General features: G+C 44.9%; 4 protein-coding genes across 5 annotated transcripts; 3 read left to right on the forward strand and 1 right to left on the reverse strand.

Annotated features, from left to right (window-relative positions):
* LOC111930409 (mas-related G protein-coupled receptor member H-like) lies at positions 1-1,005 on the forward strand. The gene has a single exon (XM_023928434.2). The coding sequence runs from the start codon at positions 16-18 to the stop codon at positions 1,003-1,005; it is 990 nt and encodes a 329-aa protein (XP_023784202.2). The 5' UTR covers positions 1-15.
* An 816-nt stretch (positions 1,006-1,821) lies between these two features.
* Positions 1,822-15,301, reverse strand: LOC111930626 (proto-oncogene Mas-like). 2 transcript variants are annotated; one of them, XM_023928727.2, is made up of 3 exons: positions 13,641-15,301; positions 6,599-7,464; positions 1,822-3,978 (listed from the first exon to the last, which is right to left on the reverse strand). In XM_023928727.2, the coding sequence occupies exon 3, from the start codon at positions 3,960-3,962 to the stop codon at positions 3,006-3,008; it is 957 nt and encodes a 318-aa protein (XP_023784495.1). In that variant the 5' UTR covers positions 3,963-3,978; positions 6,599-7,464; positions 13,641-15,301; the 3' UTR covers positions 1,822-3,005. The 2 variants fall into 2 exon arrangements, with proteins under 2 accessions (XP_023784495.1, XP_086748601.1); XM_086892475.1 differs by lacking the exon at positions 13,641-15,301 and having other exon boundaries at positions 6,599-6,710; positions 7,409-7,621.
* LOC111930629 (olfactory receptor 4S2-like) lies at positions 9,380-15,801 on the forward strand. The gene is made up of 3 exons (XM_023928730.2): positions 9,380-9,619; positions 10,584-13,117; positions 14,539-15,801. Exon 2 carries the CDS (start codon positions 10,631-10,633, stop codon positions 11,546-11,548), a length of 918 nt encoding a protein of 305 aa, XP_023784498.2. The 5' UTR covers positions 9,380-9,619; positions 10,584-10,630; the 3' UTR covers positions 11,549-13,117; positions 14,539-15,801.
* On the forward strand, positions 14,633-15,801 carry LOC111930627 (olfactory receptor 4D5-like). The gene has a single exon (XM_023928729.2). It carries the CDS (start codon positions 14,633-14,635, stop codon positions 15,557-15,559), a length of 927 nt encoding a protein of 308 aa, XP_023784497.1. The 3' UTR covers positions 15,560-15,801.
* Positions 15,802-19,525: the final 3,724 nt, after the last annotated feature.

Below are 19,525 nucleotides of genomic sequence, written 5' to 3' on the forward strand. Positions count from 1 at the left end.
GCAGGATCATTCACCATGGAAGAGAACAGCACAACAAACCTCACCATGAACAATACACTTAATGGATCTCTGGACTGGGAGGAATTTGTCACATCTGAATGCTCGAGCATTCCCTACGGCCTGATTGCCTTTGCAGGGGTTTGCTTGGGGATTTCCCTCTGTGGGCTGGCGGGGAATGGAGTGGTCTTGTGGTTCGTGGGTTTCCACATAAAGCAGAGCCCTTTCACTGTCTACATCCTAAATCTGGCTGTTGCTGACTTCTCCCTGCTCCTCCTGTTTCTCCTGCTGATTTTGGCTTTTCTGGCCTTAGCAGCATTTTGCACGTCTTTGTTTCCTTTTATTCATCACTATAGGCATCTTGTGTTTGTCCTTGGGTTCCCGTGCCACCTGTTTGACCTGAGCAGCCTGGGGCTGCTGGCAGCCCTCAGCGTGGAGCGCTGCATCTCCGTCCTCTGCCCCATCTGGTACCGCTGCCACCGTCCCCGGCACCTCTCGGGCGTCGTCAGCGGAGCCCTCTGGACCCTCGCAGGGCTTTTTGTTTCCTCCCTCTACGTCACCTACACCTATACTGAAGACTCTGAGACCGTCCTTGCAGGTGTAGCCCTGGCCATTTCCACAGTTTTTTCTCTCATGATGTTGGTTTCCAACCTGTTCCTGTTTCTCAAGCTGCGCTGTGGCTCCCGGAGGCGGCAGCCAGGGAAGCTCTTTGTGGCCATCCTGCTCAACATCGTGTTGTTCTTCACCTTTGGCATCCCTTTCTGCGTGGAGGTTTTCCTCAATCTCCCTGATTCTGGTGATTTATTCCCAGAAAACACTTCCTTGCTGCTGGCATTGCTGAACTGCACTCTCAACCCAGTGATTTATGTGCTGGTGGGGAGCTGCCAGCGGCGCCGCTTCCAGCGCTCCGTCAGAGTCGCTCTGCGGAGGGTGTTTGAGGAGAAAGGCAGGAGTGACGAGGGGAGCCACGGCCCTGGGGACACTGTGGTGGAGGTGACAGCTCTGTGAGGCACTTCTGGACATGTGGCACCCGGAGATGTGGCACCTCAGAGACAGCCAGAAGTACGGGAGCACATGGCTCTGAGCCCCGTCCTGTTCCTGTACTCCCCATGGAACAACCCTCATTGTCCCATCCATAGGGAATAAACTCTGTTGATGAAGCAAAGATTGCAAAAATGGACAGAGCAAGGGGTGCTGGGTTGGTGATGGTGGGATTTGGTGTGGGGCGGGTAAGAGATGGGTGAAAATTACAATTTGGGGAAAAGAGAGTGGAAAAAAAGAGAGTGAAAGTGAGAGACAAAGAAAGAGGGAAAGGGAGAAAAGGAGAAAGGGGGGGGGAGAGAGAAAAAAAAATAAGAAAGAAAAAGTAAAGGAAGAAAAAATAAAGAAAAATACAAGAAAGAAAAAAGAACTCTAAACAAGTGAATGAATGGAAGAGAAACAGAGAAAGAAAGAAAGAATGAAAGAAAACAAGGAAATAAGGAGAAAGTAAAAAATAGAGAATGACAAGGGATTTGTTTGGATAAGAGAGATGAAGAAGGATATGCCTAGTGTGCTAAATCCCCAAAATAGTTGGGTCAGTCACACAGGGGCTGGTCCTGCTCCCCCTGGAATCCTTGGAGGAAATGTTATTCACCTAAGCACAGCAGTGTTATACCAAAAAACACCTTATTTATAAAATAAACTTGGCTTTTCTGTCCTTTTTCAGTAGACACTGACTGGGAAGTTCGTCCTGGGCCTTTTTTTTAAAGTAAAAAAAAAAATTACTTATCTGAGTTTATAGTCTGTGTGTTTTTATCAGCTGATAAATCAGATAACAACAGCAACTTTAAATACAATTTTTATTCCATTGGGGGAAAAAACCCAAACAAAACAACAAAAAAACAAAAAAGAAACTTCTGGTCTTTTTAACAATACTTTTTTTTTTTTTTTTTGTCCTAATGAAAAAATCATTTGGGTTATCAAAAAGATAACATTTTGAACATGAATTTGTGAGGTTTTTCAAAGAAAAGTACCCACTTTGACTTCTTCTAATGATTTTGATTAAAAGAATAAATGTTAGGCAGTCTGAGAGCACAAATAATCCCATTTTTTCCCTCAAAGGATTTGCTTTAGAGAATAATTTGTTGCAAATCATGGTATTTATTTACCTTGTTCTGTTTCCTGTATTTTTTCCCACTAGCTTTTGATTTTTATTTATTGGTAAAGAAGATTTTAAACCATGGATTCTGATCTGTTCTTTTAAAGGAAGAAATAACCATCCAGTACATGATGTAGATAAATGCAGAGACTCTGCCAAGGGCTGGAAGAAATTAAAATAACATGCAATAATATAATATAAAATAATAATCTCCAGTCATGTATTTCTTTGAAATACAAGACAATGGAGGATGAAACTCAGTGACTAAATTTTTTAAGCAAATTGGAAGGAGTTGGAGCCCTTTTCTTCTCTGTGGTGTGGAAACATCCCTGGTTCAGAGAAGAAATGGACTTGGTGGATGTGAATCTTTTCAGTCCTTCAAATGCTCACATTAGGAAGCCCTCTGTGAGCCACAAAAGGCTGTGTGCGTGCTCAGACGTGGGAATTCTAAACTAAGGATAGATGGATTCTTTTTCCAGGAACTTTATGTCTGCTTCCAACAGAAGGATTGTTGGTACTGATCTCATTTTCTGAGATCTGAGTGAAAAGCAACACTGAGAATTTATGAGTTTATGAATGACAAGGATTTATCCTGAGAAGGAATTCATTGCTGAAATTCAGACACCAAGACATTTCAACCTTATCAAGTTAATATTATTTAATAGTCACTGGAAAGAAACAGGAACTTTTAATGCATCCTAAATGCAGGTCAGGTAAGTTCTGTGGTCCAGGTGCTTATGTGCCACAGATGGGGACTTAAAATAATGACCTAAAATATCTACAAAGAGAGTGCTGAGGGTCAAGTGACATGAACCTTCCCCAGTAACTCAGAGTTCTTCAGTTCTGCTAAGACATTCCAGGCAGGATTTTAGGAGGACATGGTTATTGTGTCCCGAGTTTCCCTCTCATCTCTGTCATCTGCTGAGTCTTGGAAGGCCCTCTGGAATGCCAGTCTGAGGGTGAGCCTGAATTTCCGATCCCTGTAGCTTCCCACCAGGAAGTAAATGACGGGGTTGAGGGTGCTGTTGACGCAGGACAGCACAAAGCCAATCTCCGGGGAATACAGGAACTTGTGTCCCAGGAAGTCCAGCAGGATGAGGACACTGAGGGGCACGGCGAAAATGACAAAGAGGAGGATGGTGAGCATGATGACAGTGAAGAGCCGGCCTGTTTGGAAGGGCTGGGAGCTGCACTTGACATGCAGGAAGAGGGTGAGGCTGAAGAGCAGCATGAGGGGCGTGCAGACGAGGAAATCCAAGGCTCCGATGGCGATGAGCAGGCGCTGGCAAACCCTGGGAGAGGGGCGAACAGTGCACAAAACATATCCCAGAGTGTTCAGGAGCAGGGACAGGGCCCAGAGCAGGCCGGACACCACGGCAGACAGGTGCTTCGGGCGGTGCATCCGGCACCAGATGGGGGACAGCACGGACAGGCAGCGCTCAATACTGATGGCAGTCAGCAGGTACAGGCCTGTGCCGTACATGAAGAGATCCAGGAAGAGGAATATCCCGAACTGCACCCCCACGTTGAACTGCATCAGGTACTGCACGGTCTCCACAGCGATGCACAGCAGGTACCCAAAGTCGGCGGCCGCCAGGTTCAGGATGTAGACAGTGAAGTGGTTCCTGCGAATGCGGAAGCCCAGGTACCACAGCACCAGGCCATTCCCCACCATCCCACAGGCAGCACTCAGCAGGCAGAAGCTCTCCATGAACTTGAGGACAGTGTAGGATGCCTCTGGTTGTCCCACAGCCCCACTCTGGTTGGTCCTGGGAGCCTGGATGGCTGTGGTTGGAAGGAGGATTGGTGTGGTTGAGGGTCCCATAATGGGTGATTCAGTCCTGGGAGCAGAGAGGGGAGAGGTGGTAACTCCGGGTGACTTTTCTAGAGGATTGCTTGGTTTGTGCCAAGGCTTTGTAGCTAGAACTTAATTTCATGGAATCTCAAAATGATTTGTTTTGGAAAGGACCAGGAGCCTAGAGTAACAGGACAAAGGGTAAAGGCTTCACACTGACAGAGTTTGGGTTTAGATGTGATATTGGGAATAAATTCTTCCCTGGGAGGGTGGTGAGGTTCTGGCATGGCTTGCCCAGAGAAACTGTGGCTGCTCCATTCCTGGAGGTGTCCAAAGCCAGGCTAGAGCAAACTGGGATAGTGGAAAGTGTCCCTGCCCATTGCAGGGGTTTGGAACTGGATGATCTTTAAGGTCCCTTCCAGCCCGAACCACTCTGGAATTCTGTGATTCCATGAGAACAACAGACAGTTTTTTATATTGATGAGTGATTTGTGTTTTAATAAAGTGTCATTTGATGTGGTTTTCCTGGGTCTCAGTAACAGTAACAAATAAACATTTTGGTCTGGCAGAGCCCTCAGCTTCTCCCCCAGAAACTACAAGAACCACATGTAAGAAACCACGGATTATCTCGTCCTCACAAGACATGGGAGTTGTGGCCTGATAATTTTTCAACACCATTCCATGAGTTAGGTCACTGTTTCCTTCTCTGTGGTACTGAGATCTGACTGAGAATCTTGGGGGGGAAAAAAAATATTTAACGCCTTTGTTTTGGTCTGACAAGAACAAATACAGTGGTTCTTCTGCCGTCTCCCAAACAGCTATTAATTTGGACATGGAAGGAAGAGAAGTTAAAAAGAGGAGAGGAACAAAAAAAATGGGGTTTTCTGGGAAGATGTGAATCACTGAACCATGTAGACAGCATGAATCCTCTGTTCTCTCTTGCTGGTGCAGCAGCACACATGGAGACAGACTTCTAAAAGCACCCAGAACATGACAGACTGAATCACTGCTGTTCCATCCCAGCACCCCAGGCACACTGACCCCATGGAAAATAAGTGTGGTGCAGGGAATTTCAAGGCCAGGTTGGATGGGGCTTGGAGCAACTTGGGCTAGTGGAAGATGTCCCTGCCCATAGCAGGGGGTGAGACTGAAGGGGCTTTAAGGTCCTTTTAACCCAAATTATTTGAGGATTCTATGATTTTCTGTAGGGTTGATTGAAACCAGGGAATTTCTGGCACTGCAGAGCTGGATGATCCCATCCTCAGCTCTTACAGCACCAGAAGCACTTCTAATATGAAGACTGGAGAGCGGCCCTGTGGCTGTTCCTCCCTCACAATTTGCTCCAGGGGAGGCCACAAATGATCACATTTTTTCAGAAATTATCAGAAACAGCCTCAAGTTCTGTGCAGCTTTTCTGCTGAGAGAACAGAGGAAGGCTCGGTGGTTAAGTGGTTTCCTGGCTTCTGTGCAACCAAATTTGTACTCGATCTGAAGAGGTGTGAACATCTGAGTGTCACCTAAGCTCTGTCTTAGCCCACTGCAGCCTGCACAAGTGCATCTCTCTCCACTGGGGATTCAGGGAATGACAGGTAATTATTTTCCAATGTTAAATGGCTTTTTGCCATTGATCATGTCATAGAATCATGGAATGGTTTGGGCTGGGAGGGATCTTAAAGCTCATCTTGTTCCAACCTCCTGCCACAGCCAGGGACACCTTCTACAGACCAACCTTCTACAGGTTGCTCCAAATCCCTGCCAACCTGGCTTTGGACACTTGCATGGATAAGGCAGCCACAGCTCCTCTGAGCAACCTGTGCCTCACCACCTTCACAGGGAAGAACTTCCTCCCAAGATCTAATTCAAATCCACCATCTTCTAGTTTAAAACAATTTCCCCTTGTCCTGTCACTCCAGGCCCTTCTCCAAAGTCCCTCTCAAGCTGCCTTGGAGCACCTTTACACACCGGAAGTTGCTGTAGGTGCATAAAGACTGCCAGGAACAGAAACGGCTGCAACAGGTAAATGACAAAACATCAATAGTTTTGCCTTCTGCTGTAATAGGAGTGGCAAAATCATTCTCTTACTTCTTTAGATCATGGAGAAGAACACTGCAAAAGTCACCCATTATTCTCATTTATTTTTCATATTCCCTTGGAAAGACTGAATTCCTGTCTCCAAGACACATTCAAGACATGATTCTACTTCCTTATGTAACTAATAAGTGAAAGCTTTCCTCAAATGGCATCAGCCTGAGTCCAGGTGGTCTGTTTCTCCCTTGAGATTAAACATCCTCCCTGTGGTCTGCCTGCAAATCCTTCCTGTAGTTCCTGAGGCAGAACAACTCTGACCCCACAAAGATGTCTCAGACTATGGACAGAAGGTTATGCTGTTGTAATACCAGGTCTCTGAGTAATGACTTTTTATATTACAGAGGTGCATTTAGAGCAATTCAAGAGCACTTGTACAGTGAAAAGAATCCCTGGAATGAAGCTTTCTTCATATTGAAAATGATTATCATCAATTCCTGACCTACAGCAAATTTCTGTCCAGCAAGGGAAGTAAATATTTGATCTCTTTTCCTCCACTGTTTTTGTTTCTCCTCCCTTCCCCAAAGACTGACAAAAACTGTCAGAGTGTAATGGCAAAGACACATCTCAGAATTTCTCACCTTTTTTTTGGACTTTCAGTGCCTGTGCCCAGCAATGTTGTCCTCTGGATTGTGTGACATAGGGTGCAGCTCAAGTCCTTGTGTCATCCTGCAGTGCTGGGCTGGGCAGCCACTGTTTAAAAAGCCACGATGTTTTCAGCGTGACCCTCCAGGCAGCCAATCACTCATGGGGGAAATACCTTCTCTCTGTGGGTATGACCACTCAGACTTGAACCACTTCCCCCTCCCCTCTTTGCAGTGTCATGGAAACATTATTTTTTTACAACTTCTCCCTTCCTCAGCTGTTCTTGCAAGAGCTGTCCATACAAATGTTGCACTGGTGTTGTGTCCTATTCAAGGCCCTGAGATGCTCTGGTTTCGCAGCCCCTGAAGATGAAGTTTTAGTGCTGCTCAGGTAGAGAAATTTTAAGTCCTCTCCCACAATATCTTTGCTGGAGCTGTCACATATCTCTCACCACAGTGGGTCCTCTTTTGACCCACAGCCTCTCCCAGCACAGTTCAGCAACTTACGGACTCACTACTGCTTCATGCAACCTTGCACCCACACTTCCCACCTCAGCAATTTCAGATACCCAAACCCTGCTTGTGCTGCCCTCAACATGGAGCTCTGGGGTCAGGAGCTCTGTCAGGGCACCTTCATACGCCACAGCCTTTCAGCACAGTCCTTCAACACTTCAGGCACTTCCGATTTCACAAAATCCCTCCAGCCCCATGCCTTTCACTTCCAATTTCACAACTTCCCCCTGAACAGAGCTTCAGGCTCTTCCTCACCTTGTGTCTCCTGAACAGACAGAACCCACCAGCACCTACCCACAACATCCCAGTTCTGTCCATGCACTCAATGTCCAGGAGCCATCCAGATCCACCTGCCAAAGGGCACAGAAACAGAGAAAATGCCTTTCTCCTTTCCTGACATCCTTACAGGAAACTATTCTGGGGAAGTACCAGCCTCTCTTCTTAGTCCCTTGGGCCAGGGAAGTAAAGGGACAGGAATGTGACACCACCCAAATCGCTGCCATGTATGTCAGTGGGCACAGGAATGGACAGATTTGGGGTAAGTCCAAATTTGCTCAGCAGGTCAGAAACACATTTGTATATCTTCAGCTTCTTTTGTCATCTGTTCTTCCTCTTCCTTTCTCAAAGACTGTAAGACTGATTTTACTTTCTTACCAAATGCTACTTCCTATAGTGGTTACTGTCAACCCTCATTAACCTGGCCAGGACTCCAGGATATTGGGTAAAATTATATTTAAAATAAAACACTCTTTTTATTTCAGAGCACTATTAAATCTCCTCTTTAATTTGAGGGTTTCCATTTTCTCTGCATGGATTGCTGGCATTCCATGTTGGGAGGCATTCAAAATGCCTTTGTTGTTATTGGGCCATCCTGAATTTCAGTAAATGTCAGGAAAACAGAGATGGGCAGTGGATGAAACTATTTATTGATGCACCTAAATCACAAATTGAAAATAAATAGTACACTTCAGAGCAGTTTTGGGTTGAAGTAATACACAAATTCATTGAGCTCTGGAATGGTTTGGGTTGGAAGGGACTTTAAAGCTCATCCAGTTCCACCCCCAGCCATGGGCAGGGACACCTTCCACTATCCCAAGTTGCTCCAACCTGTCCTGGAACACTTCCAGGGATGGGGCAGCCACATCTCCTCTGAGCAACCTGTGTCAGGGCATCACCACCCTCAGAGGAAAGAATTCATTACTAATAACCCATCTAAACCCACCTTCTGTCATTTAAAACCATTTCCCCTAACTGATTAGGTGAATAGATAAATTTCCTTCTGGAGGAAAGCCTGGAGTGGCAAAGGCTGAACTCAGCTGACTTCCACAGATGTACAAGAGCTGACTTCCTCCCCTCCCTCAGTTTCCCAGATTGTAAAATAAGGATTTTTTTTTACTTATTCTTAACTTCACTGACCTTTGCTGAAACATGCAAGTTCTTGCAAAAGGCCTTATTCCTGGGTTACCAGTGATGAAATTTTATAGAAAAAGGGACTTGGAGGGTCATCAAGAAGTGACCCAAGACACCTTCTGTCTCTCTTCTACTTAATACTAGAATCCTCCCAGATTATTTTTTTTTTTTTTTTCATGAGGGCTTGTGGAGTTTTTTTTGGGATACACAATGATTTAAAAATCCTCACAATTTTATTATTACTCGCAGTGCTATAAATCCCAAGCTGTGGATCCAAGAGGCTTTTACACTTGGGAAATGCACACAACATGGATTAATGGCAGAGTTGGAGAATGCTAACTCGACCAGGTCACATCATATGCTTGCCCAATTTAATATTCAGCTAATCCATTGGCTGTTATTTCCATGAATCATGGAGTTGTTAAGGTTGGAGAAGCCCTCCAAGGTCACTGAGTCCAACCATTCCCCAGCAGTACCACCACTAACATGTCCCCAGGTACCACTTCCACATGTTTTAAATCCCTCCAGATTCATGGTGATTCCAGCACTGCTTTCAGTAAAATGTGCCAGGGCTGGACCACCCTGTGAGTGAAGAAATTTTTCCTCAAATACATTCTAAACTTCACCTGGCAGGACGGGATTAATTTCTCCTCTGAGCATTTTCTGAGCATCCACACCTCCCTCCTCCAGCCCCAAGAGCCCTTGAGCTGGGAGATTTCCTTGGAGACGGTGGAGGAGGTCTGCGTAAACAGGGAATTAAGCCCTGGAGGAGGAAGATTTCCTTGGAGAGGTTTGAGGAAAGTTACTTAAACAGTATTTTTTCTCTCTGCTTGCTGGGTTGTCTGTGCACCCTTCAGTGCTCACACTACCTCCAAGCAGCTCTAAAACAGGCAGGAAAAGCCAGGATATGCTTGGTGATATAAGAAAGCAAGGAATTAAATTAGGTGGGATTTAAAAAGGCACCTCCTAAGGAAGTGTTGGAAGCTTTTCAGAAGCTGTTCTATGTTCTTTAAAGCCTCTACCAGGAAAAGGAGGTGTTGGGGACATAAAATCTTACAGTTCTTACACAACATTAGATCTCCAAACACAGAGGAGGTAAGTTTTCCAGGATCTTTTCCCTTTCCTCTTTTCTTTCCTTCTCCTAATTTTCTTTCCTCTTTTTTTTTTTTTTCCTGCCCTTCTTGACAAATGTGAAAATACAAAAAGAAATTTCCCCTGAAGCTGTCAACCATCCCTGGCTCTCTTTGGCTGTAATCATGTGCACAACTGGTTTTGCAGTCCCAAATCAGGTCATTGAATTCTTTTCCAATTAACCACCTAAGATTTTAGGGGAAAACCCGTGCAATAAGGGGAAGGTGCAATTCCTTATCCTTTTTTTTTTTTTTTAATTATAACAGTCCACATTGTATTTATTTATTCATATAGAGCAATTGATTGCACTATATCATGTATCTCAAGTCAGTGACTGAAAAAAATATTTTTCAGTAAGAAAAATAAGACCCCCATTTTATCGCCTTTCTTGAGTATGTTTTACCTCCTGTCAGTAAAACTGCAAGCACAGGAAAAGTCCCAGACTTTCCCAACTTCCTCGTTAGGCTTCACTTTTTTGAGTTTGAGAGCAATTTTGTTTCTTCTACATTTCAGCACTTCCTGTGTGTGCTTGATCAGCTTTTTGCTCTACAGGACTTTCTGATTTCGCTCTATTTTAAAATCAGAAAATAGGAGCCTGGATCAGATGGATCCAATCCCAAAGGGATCCAGTGGGTGGCATCCCTGCCCATGGAAGTGAGGTTAGAACTAGGTGGTCTCTAGGTTTGGTCCCTTCCAACCCAAACCATTCCAGGAGTCTATGATTCTATGGCTGTGCCTCATAGAAGGCAAATTAAATACGTAGAGGAGGAAGAACAACAAAAAAACAAAAACAAATTTAAAAAGCACTTGATAGACTTAATGCTAATACTATGTATTTCTTAGAGAGAATGCACTTCTGATAAAGAATTTTTTTTTAAGAAAGAAAAAACTGATGGATCATTTTGTCTTTATCTTTCTACATTTCCAGGCTCTGCACTGCACATTGCTCAGTAGATTGGTAAAGAAAACTCCAGCATGAAGGAATTCATCCTCCTGGGCCTCTCAGAGAACCAAGGAGTGCAGAAAATATATTTTGTGGTGTTCCTGATTTTCTACATTCTCACAGTGTCAGGAAATCTCCTCATAGTTCTCACTGTGAAGAGCAGCCAGCACCTGAACTGCCCCATGTACTTCTTTCTCTGCCACCTGTCCTTTGTAGATGTTTGTTACTCCTCTGTCACAGCTCCCCAAATGATTTCTGGCTTCATGGTGGAAAATAACACCATTTCCTTTGCAGGCTGCATAGGGCAGCTCTTTGGGCTTCATTTTTTTGGCTGCACAGAGACTTTCATCCTGACAGCCATGGCCTACGACCGCTACGTGGCCATCTGCCGGCCCCTGCACTACCCCATGCTCATGTCCCACCGCCTGTGCGGCCGTATGGTGGGGGTCTCCTGGGCAGGGGGCTTCCTGCATTCCACTCTCCAGACCCTGCCCACAGCATTTCTCCCTTTCTGTGGTCCAAACAAAGTCCCCCACTACTTCTGTGATGTCCGTCCCCTGCTCTGCCTGGCCTGTGCCGACACGCGTGCCGAGGGCCTGGCCGCGGTGGCCAACAGCGGAGTCATATCCCTGAGCTGCTTCCTCATCCTGGTCACGTCCTATGTGGTCATCCTGGTTTCCCTGAGGGGCCAAACACTGGTGGGGTGGCACAAGGTCCTGTCCACGTGTGGGTCCCACATCACTGTGGTGATCCTGTTCCTTGGGCCCAGCACTTTTGTTTACATCCGCCCGTCCGGTGACCTGTCCGAGGACAGGAGTGTGGCCTTGTTCTACACGCTCATCCCACCCATGCTCAATCCCCTCATCTACACCCTCCGGAATAGGGAGGTGAAGGGAGCCATGAGGAAACTGTGCAGGAGGAGAGTGGGAAGCAAAAATGGGAAGGGGTAGGGCTGTGGTCAAGTTCCTAAAGGATCAGAGAAAATCAAGCATGTTTTGTTTGCTATAATTTCTTCTGTGAGAATGCCTTAAAACATGCCTTTCAAAGAATAGCTGGCTGTTGTCTCCTGCTGTCATTAGGAAGGCACTAAAAGTTGTTTTTATGATGAGAAAAATATTGGGAACTCTGTCATTCCCTTCCTATTGCTTGTCAATGAACACAGGCCCAGACCACAGCCTCCTGAGCAACTGCAACATCAGTGCTTAAATACTGTTAAAAATACTGAAAATGTTATCCAGGTAGAACATCCCATAAAAAAAAAAAAAAAACCAAACCAAAAAACCCCTGATATTAAGAGCTAGTTGGGTGGTTTGCTGATGAAGGAACAGGAGGGGAAATTTCTCCCCTTCCTCTCCCACTTCAACAAATCCTTTCTGCCCTATTCCAGGGCTGGGATCAACCTGGTCTAGGGAAAGGTGTCCCTGCCCATGGCAGGGGGTTGGAATGAGATGGTCTTTAAGGTACCTTCCAACCCAAACAGCTATTCTGCAATTCCATAATTATCCTATAATTCTATCTACTTCACCTATCTCTAGCCAAGACAGCACTAAATAAAATGAATGTATTTTTAAATGCTTTAGAGGTGAACACCAGTGGGGTTTTTTTAGAGGTCTCACTTCTGGGTGCTGCTGAGCAAATATTCACCCATAGCATATGGAAGGTGGCACTGGAAACAGTGTCAAGCTCTTCTACACTTTGCCAAGAATTCTTACAAGAATTTCATACTTAAGCTCAAAAGTTGCTTCTGTGCTTTACTGTGTCAGTAAAAATACCTGGTGAGCAAGGAAAACTCACCAGAAACCTTTGTGCATTTTTTGAAGTGATTTCCTGAATTACTTCTTGTTTTAAAGTTGTAAGTTAGGTGTCTAAGGGATAACATCAGTGATATTTTTGCTTTGTGCTGTCAACATGTAAGTTAGTAGGAAATAAGATTGTAGATGAGAAATCCTGGATTAGGACAGAAAGCAAAATTTGTATCCATTTATATGAATTTATATAAATGTTCTATGTAAGAGACATCTTTACTCTGACGTCTGTCTCCAGGGTCTACACTAATAACTACCCAAAGAACAATTTTAGCTCTTTGCCCACTGATGATTTCTGACAAAACTCCTTTTGCCTCTGGGATCTCATTACCCCTGATAGTCTTGTGCTTCTGTTGTGTGATTTACTTGAACTATTTCTGCTACAGAAATAATTGTACTTGTAGATGCTCCTGAAGGTTTTTTGTTTTGTTTTGGTTTGGTTTTTTTTTGCAGAAAGGAAATACATACAGAAGGTTGGGCTGTTCTTTTCAGAGCTCAGAGTTGGCAGAGATACAGAGATGCTTATAACTTCTGAGCAGTACCTTGCAGAGAGTTTCTGATGGAACTGAGAGGTTCTGATGGAACCCCCTGAAGTGGTTTGGGGAGGTCGTCAGAGGAGCGACAGCAAGTGAGCTCTCTGGAAGTGTTCTGGGATTGTTCCTTTGTTTTGCTCAGGCCCCACTGAAATCCTGCCTTTGCAAAGCAACATTGCTGGTGAGTGACTTTTGTGAGGTCTATTTTATGATTTAGGGGGAAAAAAAAATAAAAATCAGTTACAGATTTAGAATCCCAGAATGGTTTGGGTTGGAAGGCACCTTAAAGCTCATCTTTTTCTGACCCCCTGCCATGGGCAGGGCCATTGACCAGGTCGCTCCAAGCCCTGTCCAGCTTAGTCTTGAGCACTTTCAGGAATATCACACACTAGTGATCTTTGTGTTCTGCATGAGAATGCTGTAAGGGTGGATTTGTAGGTGTTTGTCAGTAAGGAGGGTCATCAACATCTCATTCACTACCCCAGTGTCACTACAGGTGTATTTAGGGGGTGTTCCACACCACAACCAGGACCTGGGTATTATTCCTACCACCATCTCAGCTAAATAATCAGAGCTTGTTATTACGCATGTCAGTGAAATACTCTGGCTTGGATTTCACTGTTACTCCTTTAGGGAAGCATTGGCTTTAAACTGAAATTGTCCCAAAAAGGCAGCAGAAGAAATACAGTAGATATTCAACATACCAGAGGACCATGTGTGCATCCTGTTAATGTCCCGTGTCTAATGATCTGGACTTTTAGATCTTTTAATGCAGCTTTATTTAATGCTGTTAGCATCATAGACATCTGGTTTCTTTCTTGTAACCTCCTGCTTGCTGAGTTATAAACTCCTTGGCAGAAGTGAAGGAATTTCCTGGAGGGATTTTAAATGGACAAGTGCATTCCTCTGCTGGTCCCACTTTAACTTCCACAGGACAGTGAGTGTATTTGTCTACTGAAAAACTTTAAATATTCCTTTGAAAAATAGAGAGGCGGAGAAACCGTGTGGGGTTTTGTAGCTTTTGCTGTGTTAGAAACCCCAATTGCTCCAGTGAGGAACCTCCCAGACCTGGTTTCTGCACATGTATTTCCATCTTCAGAATGGATAACTGGAGAGCCCTTTCCTCAGTTTAGAGTGTCATTAGGATCAGAACATGGAACAGCTCATGCTTAAGAATGACAGCATTTGCTTCAGTCATGGCACTTCAAATTTCCAGCAGGAAAAAGGACAGCACAGCATTTTTCCAGCATTCATGGTTCTTGTTATCTGAATACATTCATGTATCTTGTTATCCAGCAGGATGTGCTGGAATCACCATTCCTGAAGCGATTTAAAAGCAGTATGGATATAGCACTTGCTGGGGGGATGATTGGATGCAATGGTTTTACAGGGCTTTTCCAACTAACAATTCCATGATCCTGTGATTTCTCCCTGACAGAATAGAAGCACACCAACTACAATGCAGGAAAATTGTGGTCAGAGTGAGCTCAGGGCAGAAGGTCAGTGTGGAGGGACCAGAGACCTGAATAGGGACAGAAGGGGGGGTGACTGCAAACTCTGCTTTCTGTCATTTATGACATGACATTTTGCTTTCTGCAGCAGTAAATGCATCCTGCTCACATCATCGATGAGCCTTGGAGCTACAGCACATTCCCTCCCCTTCCTGACCTGTGCCATGGGAGTCTGAGCTGCAGCAATGACACAGGACAACTTCTCCCAGGTGACTGAATTCATCCTCCTGGGGCTCTCTGACACGCAGGAGCTGCAATTCCTCTTCTTCACCCTCTTCCTCCTAGCCTACGCCATGGTCCTGCTGGGCAATCTCCTCATCATCGTGACAGTCAGGGCTGACCCCAAGCTCTCCTCGCCCATGTACTTCCTCCTCTGCAATCTGTCCTTCATTGATATCTGCTACACCTCTGTCACTGCTCCCAGGGTGCTGGTGGCCCTGCTCTCAGGACACAAAGCCATTGCCTTTGAGGGCTGCATAGCCCAGCTGTTTTTCCTGCACTTTGTGGGTTCCTCGGAGATGTTCCTCCTGACGGTGATGGCGTTTGACCGCTACACGGCCATCTGCAGGCCCCTGCACTACACGGCCATCATGGCCCGCAGGGCCTGCTGGGCCCTGGTTGCTGCCTGCTGGGTTGGGGGCTTTATCCATTCCATTGTCCAGACCGTGCTCACACTCCAGCTGCCCTTCTGTGGCCCCAACACGATCCACAGCTATTTCTGTGACGTGCTACCCGTCGTCCGCCTGGCCTGCACTGACACCACCCTCACCGAGTGGCTCATGGCCTCCAACAGCGGCCTCATATCCCTGGGCTGCTTCCTGGTGCTGGTGGCCTCCTACGTGCTCATCCTGGCCAAGGTTCGGGCCTGCCTCTCCCAGGGGCACTGGAAGGCCCTGTCCACCTGTGCCTCACACGTCATGGTCGTCACCCTGCTCTTCATGCCCTGCATCTTCACCTACCTGCGGCCCGCTGGGACCTTGCCCACCAACAAGTACATCTGTGTCATCTACACAACCTTCTCACCCATGATGAACCCCCTCATCTACACCCTGAGGAGCAGTGAGGTGAAGGAATCCATGTGGAGACTGTGGAAGCGCTGCAGAGCCTCCTGAGACAAGCTCAGTTGGCAGAACCCTGGAGTTACACCCAGAGTTAACACCTGGAGTCACATTCCTACTCAACTCCTACACAATAATGACTTAGTGGCTAAAGCCTGCAGACTTCAAATTATGTACAAATACATTTATATACCGATATAACTATTAATATTAAAAATCCATGCTGAAAACCCCAAACTTCTGAAACACTTTCACTTGTGTGGGATCATAGCTTTCAAATAAATATATAAATGAGTCCAGGGTGAGGCTTGTCTCCCTCTCTGACATGTTTTTCCTGTGCTGTGACAGCAGACAGCAGAGGTACATGCACTAGATGTCCCCAAATTCACCCACCAACCCTGGAAGATAAAGACAGCACAGATTCTGCTGGTAGGGTTTTCTTTAGACATGTAAGACTATTTTTAGTCACAATTCTCTCACAGAAGTGGATTATTAAAATCATACAAGGCACATTATACAGAGGAAGGAGAAGGAGTGGAGACAGACTTGGGAGGCATGGAGGCAGGACAAGAATGGCTTCACACTGACACCGGGTGGGTTTGGATGGGATATTGGAATTAAATTCTTCCCTGTGGTGGCATGGCTTTCCCAGAGAATCTATGGCTGCCCTGCCCCTGGAAGTGTTCTTGGATGGAGCTTGGAGAAATTTGGGATATTGGGGATAGTGGAAGGTGTCCCTGCCCATGTCAGGGCATTTGGAATGGGATTGTCTGAAAGGTCCTTTCCAACCCAAACTGTGTCTATGAGGGCAGCAGTCAAATCACCAAATCAGGGATAGAAACTCAGTGATTGCCATGAGGGGAACACCATCAGTTTCTTTGTGCTAGAATGATTTAGCATTGGATTCATTCTACCTAAATAAAATCATGGAAACGCTGAGGTTAGAAAAGCCCTCTAAGATCACCAAGTCCAACCATTCCCCAGGGCTGCTAAGGCCACCACTAACCCATGTCCCCAAGTGCCACATCCACACAGCTTTTAAATGCCCTCAGGGCTAGTGACTCTACCACTTCCCTGGGCAGCCTGTTCCAGGGCAGGAAAACCCTTCCCATAAAGGCATTATTGCTGCACAGGAAGTGAATTTCCACTTCACATGTCTCTACATACTGTCTTAAATTAGCCTTCACTCCCACACCTGTAGGAAGAGGAGGATCAGAAGCATCAGTGAGTCATCGATCCTCCTGGTTAAGAGATATTTCTAAACATCTCCTGTCCTTGTGCAAATGAGATTTCTTTTTAATAGTGATTTTCTACTCAGCATCATCATAGCATGGCTTGGGCTGGAAAGGGTGCATTTTTTTTTTAGTATTAGAGAAAAATGTTGAAAAATTAACCTGTTCTTTAGGTCAGTTGGGGTAAAATGCAATTGAGAAAAAATGTGTCACTGTGGTAATTTATTTAAACATTCTAATAAAGTTTTTATAAATATTTTATTCATAAATCAATGCAAGACAAATTGGAGAGCTGTGGTCTAGTTATTTTGCTGGTGTCAATTTATATACCAGGTATAAACTGGGGGCATCAACAGTGAACTGATTTGAAATAATTGCTCCAATTTTGATAAATAAAATTTCCATCTTTTTGGGAGCTGAGATTTCAACACAAGGGGTTTGGAACAACCTGATCCAGTGGAATGTGTCCCTGCCCATTGCAGTGGGTTGGAATGGTATGAGCTTTAAAGTCCTTTCCAAGCCAAACCATTCCATGAAGACAAACAATTTAATAGAATTGATTTTTCTCCCCTGGAAACATCTTGGGATGACTTTAACAAGGCCTCAGAAGATGCTGTTAAAAAGTTGGTGCCTGACAAATTGCAAAGGTGCAGCTTTAGCAGCTGAGTTTGTCCCTATGTATAAATTGGGTCCACTGCGCACCATTAAAATCCCAAGTTCTTTCTCTCCTGGAAATTATTGGCTCTATGAGCTCACCCTCAGATTTATTTCCCTCGCCTAGAGGACAGTGAAAAATGGCCTCAAAGGGGAAAAAAAATCCTTTGAGAACTGGCAGGATCTATACAATGCTTTTGTTAAATCCCAAGAAGACTGAAGAGATCCCAGGCTAATCAGTTTTATTTAAAGACTACGAGATTGAAACACAAATGGACATCAGAGAAAAGGGAGCATTTTCAGTAGACTCTAATCAGTCTGAGCTTATCATAAGCATTCCTAGATGGAAATCTCAAAAAAATTACAAAGCTGGGTAGTTCCAGAAGTGGACAAAATCAAATAACTTTGGTGTATCACAGTGGGGATGGCAGGGAGGGGTGGGCAACAGGGAAAGAGGGGTCTAATCCAGAATATCAATTAGTGCACATCTGGATTCTGCAAATAGAGATTTTTTTGTTGTTATTTGTTCAGGGGTGTTGGTTTTTTTTAAATTAATGTTAATAATAAAATGTAATGCAATATAATTTTTATTTATTTACCCTGAGGCAGAACATTTCAAAAACTATCTTATGTTTCTACCTGTAACAACCCAGCTAAGATTATACCTGCAAATAGTCAACTTAGATGTGAGTTGAGAGCCTGAGTGCCTGGCACCTTGAGGAGGCTAATGCATCCCATCCCAAAAGAAACATTTATGAGTGGAACAGAATCACAGAATGATTTGGCTTGGAAGGGAGAGGTGAGGGATGGATCTTTTTGCTGTATCTCTTTCTGGCATCTGGGTTTATTGCAAAACTCCATGAGAAGTGTGATGCATGATGGTCCTTGGGCGAACTGCAGCACACAGGGAAAGGTCTGGACCATAGGGATTTATTCCAGCCACAGCTCTGCACTCCCATGGCAGGATAGGCCTGTGCTGTGTGACCCTTGGGGAATTCCAGTTTATAGAGTCCTGGAATGGTTTGGGTTGAAATGGACCTTAAAGTTCATGTTGTTCCACCTTCTGCCATGGGCAGGGACACCTTCCACTATCCTAGGTCTTCCAAACCCTTGGACACTTCCAGGGATGGGGCATCCACAACTTCCCAGGGAACCTGTGCCAGGGCCTCACCACTCTCACAGTGGATATTCTAATCCCTAATATCCAATCTAAATCTCTCACCTTTTAGTTAAAAACCATTCCCTCCTGCCCTATCACTCTTTGCCCATGTAAGATGCAGAATCTTTAATTCTCCAGGAGTTTGCAAACACAGCAAACAGGCTGGAAGAATGATGGACAGCCAGAGTCCTTCATGTGAACAGCGCAGAATTTATGGTCATGTATTGCTGGAATAGGAACAGACCTGTTCCCAGTCCTGGACATCACATGGGAAGTGGCACTCCCATAAATCACACATGGATGCTTAATGGAACCAGAGGGGAATTTTTGTTAGATCTTCAAAGTTGTGCTGGTAATTTCGGTTCCTTCAATTTCCAGCCTCTTTTGGCAATGTGCTGAAAACCCCCTCATACATGCAATTAAGGGAACATCCAAAAAAAGTGTCAGACGCACTTGTCCCCAGACACTCCCTCATATTTATAAATACTCATTAAAGAAGAGAGGTGCCTACTCCTGCAGCCAAGCCAGCCCTTGTGCCAGTGCTGGCAGGTCTCTGTGTGAATATTCCAGCACTGCTCTATCGGGATTCATCTCATCCTTATGAGCAAAATAATTTTTAAGTCACATAAAAATATAGAAAGAAGAAAAGGATTGTTTTGTTTCCTGGAGATACAGACAACTATAAATCACCTGCAATTAATTCTGTGTAGCAGTGAGTATTTCTGTGTTGTTTCTGTGCTATTTCACATGATGAGCTCCCCATTTTATGCGTAAGTGGTATCCCTTTTATTTCTGCTGAGTTAACTATTTCTCAGGTAGTTTAAGCCCTGACTTTGCTCCCTCTCAACCTTTTGGGAGAACATGAGACCACAGAGGAGCCTGGCCAGATGAAATATTTCATCAATCTATTTATCTCTGTATCTCTTACAAATGAGAATGTGGTACAATATTCCCACCATCTCAAAATCAATCCAA

This window comes from Cyanistes caeruleus, chromosome 6 (genome assembly GCF_971803275.1).
Source record: "Cyanistes caeruleus chromosome 6, bCyaCae1.hap1.1, whole genome shotgun sequence".
NCBI classification, from domain to species: Eukaryota; Metazoa; Chordata; class Aves; order Passeriformes; family Paridae; genus Cyanistes; species Cyanistes caeruleus.